We start from the raw sequence: 15,004 nt of genomic DNA, 5'->3' as shown, positions 1-15,004 counted from the left end.
CTCTCACACACTCTCACACACACTCTCACACACACTCTCACACACACTCTCACACACACACTCTCACACACACTCACACACACTCTCACACACTCTCACACACACTCTCACACACACTCTCACACACTCTCACACACACTCTCACACACACTCTCACACACTCTCACACACACTCTCACACACACTCTCACACACACTCTCACAAACACTCTCACACACTCTCACACACACTCTCACACACTCTCACACACACTCTCACACACTCTCACACACACTCTCACACACTCTCACACACACTCTCACACACTCTCACACACACTCTCACACACACTCTCACACACACTCACACACACACTCTCACACACTCTCACACACACTCTCACACACACTCTCACACACTCTCACACACACTCTCACACACACTCTCACACACTCTCACACACACTCTCACACACTCTCACACACACTCTCACACACACTCTCACACACACTCTCACACACACTCACACACACTCTCACACACTCTCACACACACTCTCACACACACTCTCACACACTCTCACACACACTCTCACACACACTCTCACACACTCACACACACACTCTCACACACACTCTCACACACACTCTCACACACACTCTCACATACTCTCACACACACTCTCACACACTCTCACACACTCTCACACACTCTCACACACACTCTCACACACTCTCACACACACTCTCACACACTCTCACACACTCTCACACACTCTCACACACTCTCACACACACTCTCACACACACTCTCACACACTCTCACACACACTCTCACACACTCTCACACACACACTCACACACACTCTCACACACTCTCACACACACTCTCACACACACACTCTCACACACACACTCTCACACACACTCTCACACACTCTCACACACACTCTCACACACTCTCACACACACACACTCACACACTCTCACACACACACTCTCACACACACTCTCACACACTCTCACACACTCTCACACACACTCTCACACACACTCTCACACACACTCTCACACACACTCTCACACACTCTCACACACTCTCACACACTCTCACACACACTCTTACACACACTCTCACACACTCTCACACACACTCTCACACACTCTCACACACTCTCACACACTCTCACACACACTCTCACACACACTCACACACACTCTCACACACACTCTCTCACACACTCTCACACACTCTCACACACACTCTCACACACTCTCACACACACTCTCACACACACTCACACACACTCTCACACACACTCTCACACACACTCTCACACCGCTTCTCTTGTGTTCTTTATGAAGTGCCCGCTGGACTCCAGCCTGAGAATAATCATCTGTCTGCTGAAGATTCCCGTCACCAATGCAACAAGAGTAAGATCGGACATTTCTATGGCTCTGTGTGTGTGTGTGTGTGTGTGTGTGTGTGTTCTGATAATAAAGCTCATGGCCTCTTGTCTGCAGAGTCTGCTGGAGCCCTTCTCCAAACTGCTGAGTTTTGTGCTCCAGTACGGGGTGTTCAGTCTCTCGTATCTCGTGGAGATCTGCGGTTTATGCTACAAAACCTTCAGCAAGGTACACAAGCCTCAGTGTCAGAGTTCACTCCTGCATCTTGACGCTGAGATTTTACAATTGCTTGTTTTTGTAAATGACAACTATTAACACACAGGCATTTGAACAAACATGCACACGTTTGAAGATGCCATTGTTCCTCGTGTCTCCTGCAGGAGCGAGATAAGTTCTATATGTCGCGTATCGTCGTTCTGGAGCTGCTTCAGGCTCTGAAGTTCAAGTCCTCAATCCCTGATACCAACCTCCTGCTGCTGGTGCAGGTACATCAGCGTCATTCAGCTCAGCTCACACACACACACACACACACACACTGAGCCATCACTGACCCTTCTGCTGTCCTCAGTTTGTGTGTTCAGACATCGGGACGAGGCTGGCCGAGTCCACCATCCTCCAGAAGCACATGATCGCCGCTCTGCCCGGGGTGAGACTCGCCTCGCTTCACTGAAGATCTGCGGGTGTGATCTGTGTGTTAGTGACTGCTGTGTGTGTGTGTGTGTGTGTGTGTGTCCTCAGTGTACCACAGCGGCCATGGAGTGTTTGAGGCAGTATCTGAGCGAGCTGCTGGACTTCATCGCAGACATGCACACGCTCACTAAACTAAAGGTACAAACTTCATCATGTGTCATGTTCAGCACACGTCTGTTCTAGCAACACTAAAACCATGGCTGTGATTCTCAGGGAACGTGTGAAGTTTATAGAATGTAATTTAAAGGGTTTGTGACATGAGAAATCGTATTCACCTTTGACATGCGTGACCCTGCACCACAAAACCAGTCATAAGGGTCCATTTTTGAAATTGGTATTTAAGACATGTCAACTGTGTTTTTGTGAATATTCTCCAAAGCGGGCATTTTGACATAATTTAGTGTGTATCTGGCAGTTCCCCGCCAAACAGCAGGTCATCACCCGCTCAGATTTCAGCAACACACTCTCAAGTCAAGTCAACTTTATTTATATATACTATATTTATATAGTTTTATGTGTATGCCACAGTAAAGAGATGTGTTTTTAGTCTAGATTTAAACTGACAGAGTGTGTCTGTTCCCGAACAATGTTAGGAAGAGTTCCAGAGTTTAGGAGCTAAATAGGAAAAGGATCGAGCGCCTGCAGTTGATTTGGATATTCTCGGTATGATCAACTGGCCAGAATTTAGAGACCGCAGTAGACGTGATGGAGTATAATATGTTAAGAGCTCGCTCAAGTACTGGAGATAAACCATTTAGTGCTTTGTAAGTAATAAGCGAGATTTTAAAATGTATGCGATGTTTAATAGGCAGCCAGTGCAGTGTTGACAGAACTGGGCTAATATGGTCACACTTCCTGGTTCTAGTAAGAACTGGAGCTGCTGCGTTTTGGACCAGCTGGAGTTTATTTATTAGGCGAGCAGGGCAACCACCCAGTAGAGCATTACAATAATCTACAGCTCATGAACGCATCAACTCACTGTCACTGAGAGCATGTGCCGTAATTTAGATATATTTTCGATGGTAGAATGCAATTTTACAGATGCTAGAAACACACATGTAGGCCTACACGTTGTTTTAATATTAGCATCATTAATGATTTATATCGCGACCCATCTGCAATTCATCAGAATGTGATATTTTATTAGCCGCTGATATAACTGTGACATAACTGTCCGCTCATGAGCTCCAGCTATTTCTGTCCTATAATGACATTCAGTGAGTAATATATTTTACTAGATACTGTATATTAAAGCAGTTTGACAGTTCTGACCTTGTTTATAATGAGCGCTGGAACGTGTGTGTGTTTCTCAGAGCCACATGAAGGCCTGCTGTCAGCCGCTGCATGAGGACACGTTCGGCGGGAATCTGAAGGTCGGTCTGGCTCAGATCGCAGCGATGGAGATCAGCAAAGGAAACCACAGAGACAACAAAGCAGTGATTCGCTACCTGCCCTGGCTCTACCACCCGCCCTCTGCCATGCAGCAGGGGTAACGCCGTGTGTGTGTGTGTGTGTGTGTGTGTGAGTGTGTGTGTTTGCATCATCATCTCTTTCACATCGTGCTTCTGTTTCCTCAGACCCAAAGAGTTCATTGAGTGCGTGTCGCACATTCGCCAGCTGTCCTGGCTGCTGCTGGGCTCTCTTACCCACAGTGCTTTGCAGCAGGGCTCCTCGTGCTGTATGCCCATTCCACTGGATGCTGGATCTCATATCGCAGACCATCTGATCGTCATCGTGATCGGATTCCCGGAACAATCCAAGGTAGGGCAGCGGTTGGTTGATGTGGGCGGAGCTCCAGAGCCGTGAGTCTGACGTGTTCTCCTGTGTCTGCAGACGTCAGTGCTGCACATGTGCTCGCTCTTCCACGCCTTCATGTTCGCCCAGCTCTGGACCATCTACTGCGAGCAGGCCGCCGCCGTCCCGTCCAGTCAGAACCAGAACCAGAACGAGTTCTGCTCCGGCGCCATCCTGACGGGTCTGGAGTTCTGGAGCCGCGTGACTCCCAGCATCCTCCAGCTCATGGCCCACAACAGAGTGGTACGAGCCAATGGGATGCTCTCAAGCATACAGATCTGCCATGACACAATCATTAGAGCTTGACGTGTGTTTCAGATGGTGGAGATGGTGTGTCTGCACGTCATCAGTCTGATGGAGGCCTTGCAGGAGTGTAACTCAACCATCTTCGTCAAAGTGAGAGCGGTTCATTACCATACACGCGGTGCTTGATAGCACTTCCACATCATGCAGCCCCTGGTGTTTATCATGTTTAATGTCGTCTTTTTCTGTTTAGCTGATCCCCATGTGGCTGCCGATGATCCAGTCGAATCTGAATGTAAGTGTTCAGGCCGTGATTCCTGCTTTGGAAACTAACTGTTGTGCCGTGCCGTAATTTAGATATATTTTTAAGATGGTAGAAAGCAGTTTTACAGATGCTAGAAACGTGGCTTTCAAACGAGAGATTGGTATCAAAGAGCACACCCAGGTTCCTCACTGACCACGAGGACTGGACAGAGCATCAAGTGTTAGACAGTATTCTAGGTTACTACTTGTGGAGCTTTTTTGTCCAATAATTAAAAATGCATTTTTTTCTGAATTGAGTTGCAGGAAATTACTGGTCATCCAATGTTTTATATCAGCTATGCATTCCGTTAATCTTGTGAATTGGTAAGTTTCTTCAGGGCGTGAAGAAATATAGAGCTGAGTATCGTCAGCATAACAATGAAAACTAACGCCATGCTTCCTAATGATATCTCCCAGTGGTAGCATGTACAGGGTGAAGAGCAGCGGTCCTAGCACTGAGCCCTGTGGTACTCCAGACTGAACTTGTGATCGCTGTGATTCCTGCTTTGTTTCTGGAGCAAACGCTCATAATCTCCCTGTGTCTATCGACAGCATCTGTCCGCGGGTCTCCAGCTGCGTCTGCAAGCCATTCAGAACCGGGTGAACCACCAGTGTCTGCAGAACCCCGGCTCCGGGGCCTTTCCCCTCGCCCTGCGCAAGTGGCTCCAGTGCACTCAGTTTAAAATGGCCCAGGTGGAGATCCAGTCGTCTGAGGCGGCGTCCCAGTTTTACCCCATGTGATCGTGTGTGTGATTCAGCTCAAGCGCAGTGGTCTTCCTGGTGTGTGTGTGACTGCACACTGCTCTTTATCATTATATATAAATCATGTATAGAGGAGAATGTTAGCCTGTGACAAGCGAAAGTGTTTTCGCATCATCAATAGTATGCATATTTCAAACCAAAATAAACAAGAGGTTTTTTTAAACATTAGCGTGAGTTTTGTCTTGTGTGTCTTTTACTGGATTAAATGCTTTAAACGGCTAAACAGGTTTCATTTCAGATATCATGAGCACTAATTTAATAAGCATTTGGACTCATTCATGAGGAGAACCTCATTGGTTCTCATTCATGTGTGTTTGGGGACTAGCAGAAAAGGACGCCAAGCCAATAAAACACAAACCGGTGAAGAACGGCAAACAGACAGGATACAACAAGTTAAAAAACATAAAAATAGAGAGATACTCAAGACAGGAAGCTGAACACTAGAAACACAAGGAGCACACCATCAGGAGAAACTACACAGAGCAGAAAAAAATCACATCAACAGAGACAAAAGGAGATGTAGGCAGAGAAAACACTAGTGATTACATTTACCATTAGATTACTTGAGGTAAGTAACGTTATGTTCACATGCCAGTTCAGTATCTGCTGCTCACATTTTGCAGAATTAATTCCCTTTTGAAAGTGTTTCATGAAGAACTTGCTCTGCTTGCGCATTTGGGTGGAATGCTGTCAACTCTTCTAAGAAACTGGATGGGCTAGTCAAGTCAACTTTATTTATAATGCAGATTGTTTCAAAGCAGCTTCACAGTGTTAACCCTCGTGCACTGTTCGATTTCTGGTTACACCCCTTATGGTCCGGGTCAAATTGACCCTAATTGGATTCAATACAATTCCCTAAAAATCACACTATGAAAAAACGTCTCGGTTACGGATGTAACCCTCGTTCCCTGAGGAGGGAACGGAGACGTAACGTTAGTGACTAACGAATGGGGGTTTCGCTTAGAAGCCTATCATCTTCCAGCTTAGAGAAAACGCCTCAGCTATGGAGTTTATTTATTATTATGTTTTTCCCTTACGAAATTGTTTAATGCTGCATTCAATATGTATATAGGTGTGTTTGGGTTGTTTTAAATATTTTTTTAAATCATAAAAATATCATAGAGTTGTTTGTGGTGGGGTAAATTAAACGTGATGTGAGGTGTGACGTCACAATCGTGTTGCATTGTGGGATATGAAGATGCCTGAAGTGTACATATGAAGTAGACTCGCTCCCTCGGTCAAAATCGAGGGAACAAGTGTCCATATAATCTTCCCTCGTCCTCTTCATGAAGTGGAACGCTCTTCAGAATGTCGGCGGGATTCCCCCGAGGGGAAGGGCTTAGGGAAGTTTGCAAGTGCGTGTCTAAATCTGGAGTGGAACCTCAACAAGCAAAGCGAAACCTAATTTCACCTCCAAGCCTAAACCTGAAATAACCCTACTCTTTTCCATGCCTAATTTCACGATAAATGGAAATGTTGAGTTTAACATAAATTATAACGATGACTTAAACAATCCCCCAAAGAAATTTCCAACTGTTTTTTTTTTATGCATTTCAATAGATGTAATGTGTCTTTATATTTAAAGTAGCCTAAACTGTGGTTAGAGACGCCGGTTTTATTTCACACTCTACATAATTAATTGAAATAAATTATATGATTAGTTCAAATAAAGATTGCCTGGTCACTGACAGTGTTGCCTGTCATTCATAAATAATTTTAATAAATCCATTAAAGAATCACAAAGTTTCTTTAAGCTTATGTTATATATGCTTAAGCAACGAGGGGACTTCAGACTTTAAAGAAGAGATGCACGCAGTCAGGTCACTCACGCTCGCATCTCTCTCTCTCTCTCTCTCTCTCTCTCTCTCTCTCTCTGTCTCTCAGTGCATGCTGGGAAGTGGAAGTGTGTGGGAGGGTGAACACGGTGAGAGGGAAATTTGAACACGGTTTCTTAACTATTGGTTTTGGGAGACTATTGGGAGGATTTCTATGTGTGTAATTTCGCAGAATTGGTTTGGTTTTAGTCTGTAACCTTCTCTGATTTTTCTACGTGTAATAGTCGAGTATTGATCGTGTCGGGGACGGGGATGGCGTCGCACGGGAGTGTGCAGGCGTCGTCTCTGTCACTCCGGCACGGTATCAGGTGTGTCACGAACGCCGGCGAGTCTGTGGAGGACGTGTTGTTGGATGTAGCTGAACGCGTCGGGCACGACAACATTGTTTCTGCGTCCCGGATGAACAAAGCGGTGGTGGTGTTTCTCAAGGATGAACGACTAGTGACTGTTTTGATCGAAAGCGGGATTTCGGTAAGTGGTGCTTTTATTCCTGTTCAACCGTTAGCAACACCAACGAGTAAAGTAACCATTTCTAATGTTCCGCCGTTCATTCCTAATGCTGATATTGAGCGCGAGCTTTCGCGTTTTGGTAAACTTGCTAGTGGAATTAAAATGGTTCCACTTGGCTGCAAAAATGCAGCTTTGAAACATGTGATGTCGTTTAGGCGGCACGTATTCATGTTTTTGAACTCGCAGAATCTTAATGTGTCGTTTCGGTGCATGTATGAAGGCAAGTCGTACATGTTATATGCGAGCGCAGGTGAGATGCGATGTTTTGAGTGCGGTGGTTTCGGGCACGTAAGGTTGTCATGTCCTAATAAAACTGCCGTGCAAATAGATCCACATGAAGATCAGGTTGTTGAGGTGAATGCTGAGAATGTGAGGAATAATGAGGAAGTTCCTACTGAGAGAGTAATAAATGACGAGGAGGTCTCTACTGAGAGTGTGAGGAAGGACGAAGAGTCGTCTGTTGAGAATGAACAAATGGATGACGGTGATGTTGAAGGACAGATGTCTGAAACAAATGTTGATTCGAGGATTGAGGGTCGGATGAGCAGAGATTGTGTGAGGACCAGGTCTGGAAGAAATGAGGATCAAAAAAGTGTCAGAGAGGTAAATTCATGTGAGCCTAAAGAAAAAATAAAAAAGTTAGGTGAAGAAGAAATAAATGAGGCTGATGATGAGGAGGATGGTGTCCTATCTGATACTTCGGATCTGTCAGATATTTCTCAGATAGGTTGTGATCAGATTTACTCGCTGGATGAGATAAATGCGTTTTTGGATGAGACTTTTGGAAGGGTTGCTGATGTGAAGGATTTCTTTCCAGATGTAAAGAAATTTGAATTTTCAGTTTTATATTGGCAGAAGAGGGTAGGAGAAGAAAAACTGAACTCGCGAAAGAGGTTTCGCTTGAAAAAGTTTCTCACTAAAATTAGAAAAGGGAAAACCCCAGTTAAAGGTAAATCAAATTGATTTTGCGAAATGAGATCCACATCAAGGGTGACTTTGCAGTGCTATCTGTTTTTCCTGTCTCTTTTTTCCCTCTCTTTATATCTCTTTATGGATATTTTGAGAATAGGATCTTTAAACATTAATGGAGGGAGAGATAGGAATAAGAGAGCAGTGATATCAGAATATGTTCATCTGAAAGACATCAATGTTATGTTTTTACAGGAAACACATTCAGATAGTCAAAACGAAATTGAATTGTATAGATGGTGGGAAGGTGAATGTATTCTGAGTCATGGAACCAATTTAAGCGCAGGAGTAGCGATTATCTTTTCCAAAAATTTGGATCTAAAGATCCTATCCACCATTGAATTAGAAAAGGGTAGAGTTTTTATAGCAATAGTTGAAATTAAAGAGTTAAAGTTTCTTTTTATTAATGTTTATGCTCCAAATTTAGATCAGGGGAACCAGCAGTGCTGAAGAGATCAGGGGAACCAGCAGTGCTGAAGAGATCAGGGGAACCAGCGGTGCTGAAGAGATCAGGGGAACCAGCAGTGCTGAAGAGATCAGGGGAACCAGCAGTGCTGAAGAGATCAGGGGAACCAGCGGTGCTGAAGAGATCAGGGGAACCAGCGGTGCTGAAGAGATCAGGGGAACCAGCGGTGCTGAAGAGATCAGGGGAACCAGCGGTGCTGAAGAGATCAGGGGAACCAGCAGTGCTGAAGAGATCAGGGGAACCAGCGGTGCTGAAGAGATCAGGGGAACCAGCAGTGCTGAAGAGATCAGGGGAACCAGCAGTGCTGAAGAGATCAGGGGAACCAGCGGTGCTGAAGAGATCAGGGGAACCAGCGGTGCTGAAGAGATCAGGGGAACCAGCAGTGCTGAAGAGATCAGGGGAACCAGCAGTGCTGAAGAGATCAGGGGAACCAGCAGTGCTGAAGAGATCAGGGGAACCAGCGGTGCTGAAGAGATCAGGGGAACCAGCAGTGCTGAAGAGATCAGGGGAACCAGCGGTGCTGAAGAGATCAGGGGAACCAGCGGTGCTGAAGAGATCAGGGGAACCAGCGGTGCTGAAGAGATCAGGGGAACCAGCAGTGCTGAAGAGATCAGGGGAACCAGCAGTGCTGAAGAGATCAGGGGAACCAGCAGTGCTGAAGAGATCAGGGGAACCAGCGGTGCTGAAGAGATCAGGGGAACCAGCGGTGCTGAAGAGATCAGGGGAACCAGCGGTGCTGAAGAGATCAGGGGAACCAGCAGTGCTGAAGAGATCAGGGGAACCAGCGGTGCTGAAGAGATCAGGGGAACCAGCGGTGCTGAAGAGATCAGGGGAACCAGCGGTGCTGAAGAGATCAGGGGAACCAGCAGTGCTGAAGAGATCAGGGGAACCAGCGGTGCTGAAGAGATCAGGGGAACCAGCGGTGCTGAAGAGATCAGGGGAACCAGCAGTGCTGAAGAGATCAGGGGAACCAGCAGTGCTGAAGAGATCAGGGGAACCAGCAGTGCTGAAGAGATCAGGGGAACCAGCGGTGCTGAAGAGATCAGGGGAACCAGCGGTGCTGAAGAGATCAGGGGAACCAGCGGTGCTGAAGAGATCAGGGGAACCAGCAGTGCTGAAGAGATCAGGGGAACCAGCGGTGCTGAAGAGATCAGGGGAACCAGCGGTGCTGAAGAGATCAGGGGAACCAGCAGTGCTGAAGAGATCAGGGGAACCAGCGGTGCTGAAGAGATCAGGGGAACCAGCGGTGCTGAAGAGATCAGGGGAACCAGCGGTGCTGAAGAGATCAGGGGAACCAGCAGTGCTGAAGAGATCAGGGGAACCAGCAGTGCTGAAGAGATCAGGGGAACCAGCAGTGCTGAAGAGATCAGGGGAACCAGCGGTGCTGAAGAGATCAGGGGAACCAGCAGTGCTGAAGAGATCAGGGGAACCAGCGGTGCTGAAGAGATCAGGGGAACCAGCAGTGCTGAAGAGATCAGGGGAACCAGCGGTGCTGAAGAGATCAGGGGAACCAGCAGTGCTGAAGAGATCAGGGGAACCAGCAGTGCTGAAGAGATCAGGGGAACCAGCAGTGCTGAAGAGATCAGGGGAAACAGCGGTGCTGAAGAGATCAGGGGAACCAGCGGTGCTGAAGAGATCAGGGGAACCAGCGGTGCTGAAGAGATCAGGGGAACCAGCAGTGCTGAAGAGATCAGGGGAACCAGCGGTGCTGAAGAGATCAGGGGAACCAGCAGTGCTGAAGAGATCAGGGGAACCAGCGGTGCTGAAGAGATCAGGGGAACCAGCGGTGCTGAAGAGATCAGGGGAACCAGCAGTGCTGAAGAGATCAGGGGAACCAGCGGTGCTGAAGAGATCAGGGGAACCAGCGGTGCTGAAGAGATCAGGGGAACCAGCAGTGCTGAAGAGATCAGGGGAACCAGCGGTGCTGAAGAGATCAGGGGAACCAGCGGTGCTGAAGAGATCAGGGGAACCAGCAGTGCTGAAGAGATCAGGGGAACCAGCGGTGCTGAAGAGATCAGGGGAACCAGCAGTGCTGAAGAGATCAGGGGAACCAGCGGTGCTGAAGAGATCAGGGGAACCAGCGGTGCTGAAGAGATCAGGGGAACCAGCGGTGCTGAAGAGATCAGGGGAACCAGCAGTGCTGAAGAGATCAGGGGAACCAGCGGTGCTGAAGAGATCAGGGGAACCAGCAGTGCTGAAGAGATCAGGGGAACCAGCAGTGCTGAAGAGATCAGGGGAACCAGCGGTGCTGAAGAGATCAGGAGAACCAGCGGTGCTGAAGAGATCAGGGGAACCAGCGGTGCTGAAGAGATCAGGGGAACCAGCAGTGCTGAAGAGATCAGGAGAACCAGCGGTGCTGAAGAGATCAGGGGAACCAGCGGTGCTGAAGAGATCAGGGGAACCAGCAGTGCTGAAGAGATCAGGAGAACCAGCGGTGCTGAAGAGATCAGGGGAACCAGCGGTGCTGAAGAGATCAGGGGAACCAGCAGTGCTGAAGAGATCAGGGGAACCAGCGGTGCTGAAGAGATCAGGGGAACCAGCAGTGCTGAAGAGATCAGGAGAACCAGCGGTGCTGAAGAGATCAGGGGAACCAGCGGTGCTGAAGAGATCAGGGGAACCAGCAGTGCTGAAGAGATCAGGGGAACCAGCAGTGCTGAAGAGATCAGGGGAACCAGCAGTGCTGAAGAGATCAGGGGAACCAGCAGTGCTGAAGAGATCAGGGGAACCAGCGGTGCTGTTGATTATGAGGATGAGGATGGTGAATCTGTCCTGTATTGACCAAACCTTAAAGAAGCACAGCTGAGCTCTTGACCCTCAGTAATCTCACATCTGGTCTGTAACTGACCTCAGGAAGCAGAAGGACTGGAGATCCCCAGAGGCGGGGCAGGTTTGTATGGAGCTTGTGCGCTACTCTTGATGGAAACGGAAATATGTTTTTTTTGTTATCGTTACTGATCCGATAAGAACATTTATACGATATATTCAAGCCGATAGATAATGTATTATTTTCTTCTGATGCGCACTGACCGCTGTGATGGGTTTGTGGAGTTACACCTTCATGACAGGCAGGCAGTACTTCTGCATTCACAGCATTTGGTGCCATTATAAGAAATATTATATTTATTCTGTGTATATGATTTATTCCATCCATCCATCATCCATTCATCCATCCACCCACCAATCCATCCATCCATCCATCCATCCACCCACCAATCCATCCATCCATCCATCCATCATCCACCCACCAATTCATCCATCCATCCATCATCCATCCACCAATTCATCCATCCATCCATCCACCAATCCATCCATCCATCATCCACCCACCCACAAATTCATCCATCCATCCATCATCCATCCACCAATTCATCCATCCATCATCCATCCACCAATTCATCCATCCATTCATCCATCCACCAATTCATCCATCCATTCATCCATCCACCAATTCATCCATCCATCATCCATCCACCAATTCATCCATCCATCCATCCATCATCCACCCACCAATCCATCCATCCATCCATCCATCCATCCATCCATCCATCATCCATCCACCAATTCATCCATCCATCATCCATCCACCCACCAATCCATCCATCCATCCATCATCCATCCACCAATTCATCCATCCATCATCCACCCACCAATCCATCATCCATCCATCATCCATCCACCAATTCATCCATCCATCATCCATCATCCACCCACCAATCCATCCATCCATCATCCATCCACCAATTCATCCATCCATCATCCATCCACCAATTTATCCATCCATCCATCATCCACCCACCAATCCATCCATCCATCCATCCATCCATCCATCCATCCATCCATCATCCATCCACCAATTCATCCATCCATCATCCACCCACCAATCCATCCATCCATCCATCCATCATCCATCCACCAATTCATCCATCCATCATCCACCCACCAATCCATCCATCCATCCATCATCCATCCACCAATTCATCCATCCATCATCCATCCACCAATTCATCCACCCATCCATCCATCCATCATCCACCCACCAATCCATCCATCCATCAATCATCCATCCACCAATTCATCCATCCATCATCCACCCACCAATCCATCCATCCATCCATCCATCATCCATCCACCAATTCATCCATCCATCATCCTTCCACCAATTCATCCATCCATCCATCACCCACCCACCAATCCATCCATCCATCCTTCATCCATCCACCAATTCATCCATCCATCATCCACCCATCATCCGTTCATCCACTCATCATCCATCCATCCATCCATCCACCAATCCATCATCCATCCATCCATCATCCATCCACCCGTCCATCCATCCACCCGTCCGTCCATCCATCCATCCATCATCCATCCATCCATTCATCCACTAATCATCCATCCATCCATCCACCCACCAATCCATCATCCATCCATCCACCCATCCATCCATCATCCATCCACCCGTCCATCCATCCACCCGTCCGTCCGTCTGTCCGTCCACCCATCCATCATCCATCCACCCGTCCATCCATCCATCCATCCATCCACCCGTCCATCCATCCATCATCCATCCACCCGTCCATCCATCCATCCACCCGTCCATCCATCCATCCATCCATCCACTCGTCCATCCATCCATCATCCATCCACCCGTCCATCCATCCACCCATCCGTCCGTCCGTCCACCCATCCATCCATCCATCCATCATCCATCCACCCGTCCATCCATCGATCCATCCACCCGTCCATCCATCCATCATCCATCCACCCGTCCTTCCACCCATCCATCCATCCATCATCCATCCACCCGTCCATCCATCCATCCACCCGTCCATCCATCCATCATCTATCCACCCGTCCGTCCGTCCACCCATCCATCCATCATCCATCCACCCATCCATCCATCCATCCATCCATCCATCCATCATCCACCACCCACCCATCCATCCATCCATCCATCCATCCATCCATCCATCATCCATCCACCCGTCCATCCATCCATCCATTCATCATCCATCCACCCGTCCATCCATCCACCCGTCCATCCATCCATCCATCATCCATCCACCCGTCCATCCATCATCCATCCATCCATCCATCCATCATCCATCCATCCATCATCCATCCATCCATCCATCCATCCATCATCCATCCATCCATCCATCCATCCATCATCCATCCATCCATCATCCATCCATCCATCATCCATCCATCCATCATCCATCCATCCATCCATCCATCCATCCATCCATCCATCATCCATCCACCCGTCCATCCATCCATCCATCCATCATCCATCCACCCGTCCATCATCCATCCATCCATCCATCCATCCATCATCCACCCATCCATCCATCCACCCGTCTGTCTAAAATCGGATCGTCCATCCATCCATCCACCTGTCCGTCCATCCATGGATGGGTGGATGGATGGACGGACAGGTGGATGGATATATATAGAATAATAATTTCATATTTCCATATTAATAAATCAAACATTAAAGGTATAGTTCACGCAAAAATATTTCTTTCTACTTTTTGTAATGTCTATTTGATTAGATTTTTTACACAATAATGACTTTAAATGATCTTTTGGGAGTCATTTCTCAGCCACATTGATGTGAGATGATTTGCGATTAATTAATCGCTACATTGTGTAATTAATTAGATGGCTTGACAGTCTTACGCAATACAGTTACATTTAGTAAACAATGTTTTTTTTCATTTAAAACTAAATCAATTGACATCATATCATATTAAAGCTGCAGTCCGTAACTTTTTGCGCTCTAACGTCTTGCGTAAGAACACTGCAGCCGGATCTACTTCTCTCTGTGTATGTCTATGGGGACTGTGCTCCTCCTCCGCGGCTCCGCTCTCAAATAGTCCCGATATAAACACTTATTATAAGTGAACCATAATGATTCAGGGTAAGATACCAGCACGGTTTGGAAAATCGAGTCATGTTGCACATTCTCATTATATTATTTATGTAAATCTTGAACACAAGAAAAGTTACGTACAGCAGCTTTAAGCTGCGGGGAAAACCGTGT

At 47.4% G+C, this 15,004-nt stretch overlaps 1 protein-coding gene across 1 annotated transcript in view; it reads left to right on the top strand.

The window, feature by feature from the left end:
- unc79 (unc-79 homolog, NALCN channel complex subunit) overlaps positions 1 to 5,345 on the top strand; it is a gene marked incomplete at its 5' end in the record, with an annotated part of 59,734 nt that extends 54,389 nt beyond the window's left edge. Inside the window, 11 exons of the mRNA XM_079832404.1 lie at positions 1,345 to 1,413; positions 1,504 to 1,614; positions 1,767 to 1,871; positions 1,955 to 2,032; positions 2,125 to 2,214; positions 3,390 to 3,565; positions 3,654 to 3,837; positions 3,910 to 4,113; positions 4,189 to 4,266; positions 4,367 to 4,408; positions 4,969 to 5,345. Coding sequence (XP_079688530.1) covers positions 1,345 to 1,413; positions 1,504 to 1,614; positions 1,767 to 1,871; positions 1,955 to 2,032; positions 2,125 to 2,214; positions 3,390 to 3,565; positions 3,654 to 3,837; positions 3,910 to 4,113; positions 4,189 to 4,266; positions 4,367 to 4,408; positions 4,969 to 5,157 — 1,326 coding nt within the window. The 3' untranslated portion in view covers positions 5,158 to 5,345. The remainder of the gene's footprint in view (positions 1 to 1,344; positions 1,414 to 1,503; positions 1,615 to 1,766; positions 1,872 to 1,954; positions 2,033 to 2,124; positions 2,215 to 3,389; positions 3,566 to 3,653; positions 3,838 to 3,909; positions 4,114 to 4,188; positions 4,267 to 4,366; positions 4,409 to 4,968) is intronic.
- Between the last annotated feature and the right edge of the window lie 9,659 nt (positions 5,346 to 15,004).

Source organism: Gobio gobio (genome assembly GCF_949357685.1).
Source record: "Gobio gobio genome assembly, chromosome: 13".
Lineage (NCBI taxonomy): Eukaryota > Metazoa > Chordata > Actinopteri > Cypriniformes > Gobionidae > Gobio > Gobio gobio.
This window is presented reverse-complemented; position numbering and strand designations above follow the sequence as displayed.